Source organism: Lactuca saligna, chromosome 9 (assembly GCF_052625555.1).
Source record: "Lactuca saligna cultivar CGN05327 chromosome 9, ASM5262555v1, whole genome shotgun sequence".
NCBI lineage: Eukaryota > Viridiplantae > Streptophyta > Magnoliopsida > Asterales > Asteraceae > Lactuca > Lactuca saligna.
Window position 1 is genome coordinate 196,768,152 of NC_136425.1, and position 7,239 is coordinate 196,775,390.

Below are 7,239 nucleotides of genomic sequence, written 5' to 3' on the forward strand. Positions count from 1 at the left end.
ATCTTTTTAAAAGTTTTTTTTTCCTCAATTTAACTAATTTATCATTTATCTATAGTAATTGTTTTATCAAGCCCTCGTATAGTCATATAATTTATAATGTATAATTTATTGTTGTTAGATCTTTTTTTCAAAATTATAAAACAAAAAAATAAACCAAAAAACAATTATATAAGTGGAATTTTTTATAATATTTAATATTTTTTTAAAACTTTGACAACTACTTTTGATTTATATAAATTTACTATATAGTATATTAATTTTTTATTTTTCATTAAATCAATTGATCAACTAATAAAAAGATATAGTATTTAATATTATTAGGGTATAAAATATAATGTTAATTAATGTAAGAATCATATGTGACAAACACATGAAAAAAATTAATAGGTTACGGGACAATAAATATTTGAAGTGTTAAGAAAAATATTCTTCTCTAATTGTAAAAAGTTTTATAAAAGCTTTTTTATATAAGAAAAAGCTACTATTAAAAATGCTATTTGACATTAAGATTATACTTTTTCGAAATTTGAATTTTAAATCTTGTATGAATTTTTAGTATAAATAATCTTAGATATATATACACACACGTTACAAATTATACTTCTTTAAGATCCCAATCTTTTATCAAATGTCATTTCTTACAAAAACAAACATTTGCAAGCCAAATAAAGGATTCCTGATTAGAGAAACTCAAACCTACAATCAGTCTGTCTTTAAAACAATTTGCTATCATAAGCAATTAAAATACAAAAAGAAATTTGGTTTCAACAAAATTACATACCTACCCTTTGAGGATTGGGTCGGTGTACCTTCTAAACCCATTCAGACCCTTGAGTCAATTCCATTTTACAAACAAGTAAAAAATGACTGTCTTTTAAATCAACCCTTCACCTGCCACCAATAAAATATAAAATTCAAAATCACATATATCACAAGCTTTGTTTAGCGTGTCACAACTAGCTTATTTTTTTAGTTTTTTTTTTAAATTACCATGTTTAGCAAATCAAAAAGTAAATTGGCATTTTAAAAAGCTATTTAGACTAGTTTTTTATGAGCTTTTTTAAAATTTTCCAAATATACACTTAATTAATTATTAAAAAAAACATATTCTTTTAAATGTCTATTTATGTCATTTTATATATTTCACTTGGTTTTACCAAATGTTATTTTTTATCAACTGGATTTTCAACTATTAGTTGGGTTTTCATATAACAACTAGCTTTTCAACTATCAATTATTTTTTCAACTATCATCTAGTACGTCAAACATAGCCTAAGTCTGGAGCAAAACCATCTTCACCTCACTCGTTCAAATGACTTGAAAACAGGGCATCCGATCCACTTCTGTACGTGTTGGGATCTAATGTTTTGCTTCCTTTTATGAAGGATGTGGGGGGTTGTCACCTATCTAGCCAACGGCAAGCCATTTAACATGGTGTTTTAGAACATCCCATGCCGCCTCATCTGGAAAAGATTTTGCAAGTTGCGGTACTCACTATGTGTCGCCTTTAGCAAATCGGCATCTAATCTCGTGTTTGAATGCATGTTGCATTTGTTGTTGTAGATGCTAGGGGTGAGTACGGATAGCGGGGACCGATTTTTGGAACCAGAGATGCCTCAGAACTGTTGGTTCTAGAACTGAAACCGAGGTCATTGGTTCTGCTTCCGGTTCCAAAAAGTGGGAACCGCTAAAGACCGATTCGGTTCCAGTTTCATTTTTTAGGAACTGTTACCCCCGCCAGGCAACCGGTAGGTAACCGACTAACCACTGAACCGGTTCCGAAATCTTAAAATTTATAAACTCTTAATACTTAAACGAATTGGCCGTAACAATGTTGATGATTAAGACATTTGTTAGGACTATCTAACTGGATCTTGGAAATAACATGCTAATAAGTCATATATGAACGTTTTTTTTTCAAAACAAATGGCCTGATGTTAATGTGAATGGCTGAATTCATGACTATAAAACAATTTGAACATACATAATGGTATATCTTTTGAAAAGATTTGATGTTAAAAAATATTAACAAGTTGATGGTAAGAACATGAACTTTGGTTTATGACTTATATTTAGCAACTTGGATTGTCTTTGAAAACGATTATTTTTGTGTTTTTTTTTTTGTTGTATGTAACTTGCATTATAATGAACTATTTATAGTATTCACTTTTTGTTTCAATAGTTAAGAATTATTCTGTATTAACGAAACTAGAAAAATGACGTAACTGGGTTACCTCCTCAAGGAACCGGAATCGCCGGTTCTGGGACTCGTTCCAAAAATTTAAGAACCGCGTAGACCGATTTTGATCCTGATTCTTGGTTCTAACTTCACATTCTTGGTTTTAACTTCACAGGAACCGTCGGTTCCAATTCCGACGAAATGAGGCGATCATAATAGACACCAACTAAACTCCAAATGGAAGGATAAGCAGACAAAAGTAAACTAGTTCAATTGCATCTACTAGGGATGAGCATAGGTGGGTACTTATGTCCACCACCACGCATTCGCAACTTTTATGTCCACCACCGAGTCCTAAAATGCATCAAACTGTTGATGATTGCCTTTTTTTATAGTCCACCAAATTGATACACTTTGGCTAACGCTACTTCCTCTATTTGATCCACAATTAACGTTTCAACCATTGCATAAAATTTCTCGTCACGGTTGAGCTCGTCATTATGATGGGGCTTGGGTTTCGTCTAACTCATAATTTTGGTTTTCAGATGGGGGTTGGGTTTCGTCGCTAGATTCTTCGTTTACAGACTCACGAAATGTGAAGTGTCGAGAATATAGACTCTCATTTGGTGATAAACTTAAACCTTGGTTGTAGACTTGAAAACCTTAAAATTGGTTATAGGTTTGATGGATTTGAATATAAGGATATTGTTGGATTTGAAAAAACCGGTGTTGGGATTGAAACTGATTTTGATAATTTCTCATTGGCATGTGGCTTTCGGGAATCATATTTGGTATTGGCATTTGGGTATCGATTTCGAGCAGACAATTTCTTCTTGGAGTAGCACCGGTTTTTTTGGATTTGCCTCGACTCAAATCCATTGGAATTGATTTTGAAAGTATAGAATTGAAATGGAAAAGAGTAGAAAGGTGTTGTAATTTATTATTATTATTTTGAAATCTAGTCATTACCCAACGGCTTCCACAACTTGGTGAACCCGCCCAAGCCGACGTCACCGAACCCACTGGAACAAGCAAACGGCGGTACCACAGCCCGCCAACGTGGGTGACAAAATCCAACGACCCCATGCACCCTAATAATAATAATAATAAGTTTCTACTAAAAAGTTATTTTCCTAGCACCTAGCCCACACCCGCCCAAAAAGCATAATGTGATATGTAAATCAGGTACACAATGGCTCCACCCCCACTAGAATGTTTTGATGAATTTTGGTATCAAGAATATCACGTAATCATGGATTATAGATTATCATGTATATTAATAACTTATGAGAAATGAGACTCACGTAGTTCATCAAAGGAAATACTGGTCATGCTTTCTCCTGATCTCACAAGACGAATCTTTCCTGCATGATTATGCACCACTTTTAGACAATTAAGCAGAACAATTTGAAATTTTAGATTCACTCCACATACAGCATTTATTGTTTTTTGCTATTCACTTGCTAGTTACTTAAGTGTACTTTCGTGTCACTTTATTAACTATATCACATGTAATATGTTCGCCTTTTAAGTTGTTTATAAGTTGTATTGCAATAAAATGGCATACCTTCACACCAGACCTTACTTTTGGGTTACCTACTAGATCCTCATAAATTACATCTTTATGAAAATGCCAAAAAATAAATTTGGAAAAATATTCTTCATACTTTTCTTGGTGATTGCATTTGGTTAAGACAAATTAAATATCCTCCTACTTTTATTCCTACCCATGTGAAATAATGACAAGTGTTTTAAAATGTTATTAATTTTATCAAAATGTGACACAGATACTAATTCAAGAAAAAAAGCTCTTAATGACGTCTATATTGACTATAAATACAATAAATACTACATCATTTAGAGTTTTTCAAAAAATGTTTTTTACCATCACGACGAATGCAGATCTCGGGTATATTTTTTACTTCACCATTAATACTGTCATTGTAAACTCTTGTTTCAATATCACCCTCTACATAAACTGAAGAGCTGCAAAAAAAAAAAAAAAAATGTTTCCATATCAGGAGAAAAAATAAAGATGTAAACACTCATCAATCAAGAAAGTCTAGCTCACCAAATTTTGGTGAGAGGCTAAATGCAAGAAATAGAAAAAAGAAAAAAGAAACTAGGATGCTATAATAAAGAAATGAATGAAAGTATGTTGCTATTTTTTGTATTTGATTCTTTTGGTAAATATATAAACATACTTTTTGGCAAGTTGTTGAACTGCATAAGCACCAAGCGTGTCATTGTGTACAGCAATACGATGCCATTGAGCTGGTTTTGGCAAGTCTTTGGCTCCAATTGTTCTTTGATCAAACATTCCTCCAGTTCCAACAGTAAAAATGGTGACAGTTCTACCATTCCTCAAGATCTTTTGCAGAGGTGCTTGCCCAACTTTTCCACATAAAATCGCCTGTCAATTCACAAATTAGTAAAACTAATTAGGTTTTCATGTATGTTTATCTTCCATTCCATGTCAAATATATAAATCATGAAGTAGTTTCATTTATTGCTTTGGTTCTAGACTTATATACACATATATAAACACAAACAAACATATATATATATATATATATATATATATATATATATATATATATATATATATATATATAGATCATAGATGTAGTCTCGTATATAAACAAAGGGATCAGATGTTAAAGCCGTACTATGCGTACCTTATGCACACCACGAAACCCCCAACCCTTTCTGGGATCAACTCCTTGCATTTGTAACTCCGGCTTTTGGGGAAGGAAATCATCATCGTCGATTGTATCAGCTGGATTACTATCTGCCTCATCAGCACTGTCGAACGGAGCAGAAGATGAGTAAAACTTCTTCCAGATTCCTTGGGCGCCCACTGCTGCATAAGCAATGCGTCGTTACGCATGTTCCAAAAAAAAAGACTCATCGATTCTAAATGATGATCTCATGTACTACTAGGGATTTTGCACACCATTTGATTGCCAATGAAAGGAAAACCCAAGGTTTAGCCTTATCATTTCATTTAGGAAAATGAAAAACTAAAATAGAGAACATTCAATGAAAAAGATACCTAATGGAGGGCTGGATTGGGAAGGAATAGAGAAGCGTAACGATCTTGTGAGCTTCATAGCGAGTGAACTCATATTTTGCAGAACAGAGAAGTTGATTGAAGAGGGTTGAAGAAGGGTTTATGAATTCGTAGGGCGAGGGAAGCTCGGGAAACGGGTTCGGGTCGTTGCAACTAAAAAAAGAGTAAATTACAGGAATGGTCCCTATGGTTTGGGGTATTTTGCGTGTTTGGTCCTTGTTACGCCCTTAGTCCCTACTTTTTGTTTTTGTTACGTACTTGGTCCTTGTTTTACGTAAAAAATACTATTATTTAAATAGAAAAAAAATGTTGAGGTAGGTAAAATAAGATGAAATGGATGGAGCTGGGGTGTGTTTATTTAAATAAATAAATAACTCAAAAGGAAAATAGTCTTTTAGGTAAAACAGGAACCAAGCGCGTAACAAAAACAAATAGTATGGATCTTTCAAGTTAAGAAACAAATTAGAAGTCAAACGTACAAATTACTCTAAAACATAGGGACCATTCATGGAATTTACTCACTCTTCAACAAAACCTTTATCTGTTACAAAAATATTTGATTTTATTTAATTTTTTTGATTTATAACCTCTTAAGTTTAGTATGTTTTTTTTAAAATAAACCTAAACTTGTAAAAATTGTAAAACTAAGTTTTGAGTAAATTACACAAATGGTCCCTATGGTTTAAGGTAATTTGCATGTTTGGTCTCTAACTTATTTTTTAAACTTGGAATGTCCCTACTGTTTGTTTTTGTTACGCGTTTGGTCCCTTTATTATCTAAAAAGACTATTTTTCTCTTGATTTTTTAATTTATTTAAATAAACACACATCAACTTCACCCCTCTCAACTTACCTTACCTATCCCCATTACTTTTTCTTATTTAAATAATAGTGTTTTTAGGTAAGACAGTGACTAAATGTGTAACAAAAATAAACAATAGGGGTCAAGCGCGTAACAAAAACAAAATATTAGAGACTTTCTGAATTAAAAAAATAAGTAGGGACCAAACACGCAAATTACCCCAAACCATAGGGATCATTCATGTAATTTACTCTTAAATTTTTTTAACCAACATCATGAACCTAAAAAACATAATATAATAAATCCTCACATTTCTATCAAACTTAATATTTTTAAGTCATTTGGCCTTGTAAATATGTTTATATAAACTTGTCAAGCAAACCAACTTGATAAAAATCTATATAAAATTATTTCCAACTTGTAATTTACATAACAAATAACATGAATCTTTAATTTACCTTCCATTGTTTGCAGCATTTGTAACTCGGACTTGTGTTTTCTAGATACGTGGTATGATTTGAGCATTCCTACATTTGTGAGGGTCAAAAGTGTTTCACGGTGCTTACCCGGCGCAGCAGTTCTTCCATACCAACTTAGCTGTCCGGCGCTGCTATTGGCATAACAACCGGTACACCATAGGTTGGCCCAACCCAATCCTCTCGTACTAGGGTTGGCTCCTCGCAGTTCTCCCTTTAACACCAACGGTAGATAGGGTGAACTGGATCAACAATGTTTATTTTTCTTCTGTCAAACATGTGGTTTTTGAGTCTATAATTATGACCATGTGGTAGTTTTTTGGAACTTCCAGATGTTCTTTTTAATGGTTTTACTATTAGAATGAATTTATTAATTGATAGATTGATTGACTTCTTATAATTGAATTGCACTTAGAAATAGAAAAATTAGTGTTAGTTGGTTGTCTTGGAGATTAAACCCCTATTCCTTTGTAATTTTTTGTTAGCCTTGCGCTAACCTCTTTTTAATATATCCAGCCGTTAGGAAAAAAAAAAAAAAAAAAAAAAAAAAAAAAAAAAAAAATTCAATAAAACTTTTTCCAAACTAAAAAGTTGCTAGAAATTTAAGTATCCCAAACAAAGACTTACATGGTGATTTTGGAGTTGTTTAGGTTTTTGAACAATTCTATTGTATTTCTAATTTTATGTAAACTCTATATGTAGACGAATAC

At 32.3% G+C, this 7,239-nt stretch overlaps 1 protein-coding gene across 4 annotated transcripts; it reads right to left on the reverse strand.

Annotated features, from left to right (window-relative positions):
- Positions 1 to 588: 588 nt before the first annotated feature.
- Positions 589 to 5,372, reverse strand: MTSSB (mitochondrially targeted single-stranded DNA binding protein). 4 transcript variants are annotated; one of them, XM_078972311.1, is made up of 6 exons: positions 5,235 to 5,372; positions 4,858 to 5,039; positions 4,384 to 4,592; positions 4,065 to 4,165; positions 3,484 to 3,543; positions 589 to 891 (listed from the first exon to the last, which is right to left on the reverse strand). In XM_078972311.1, the coding sequence occupies exons 1-6, from the start codon at positions 5,305 to 5,307 to the stop codon at positions 875 to 877; spliced, it is 642 nt and encodes a 213-aa protein (XP_078828437.1). In that variant the 5' UTR covers positions 5,308 to 5,372; the 3' UTR covers positions 589 to 874. The 4 variants fall into 4 exon arrangements, with proteins under 4 accessions (XP_078828437.1, XP_078828435.1, XP_078828436.1 ...); XM_078972309.1 differs by having other exon boundaries at positions 4,858 to 5,042; XM_078972310.1 differs by lacking the exon at positions 589 to 891 and having other exon boundaries at positions 3,449 to 3,543.
- Positions 5,373 to 7,239: the final 1,867 nt, after the last annotated feature.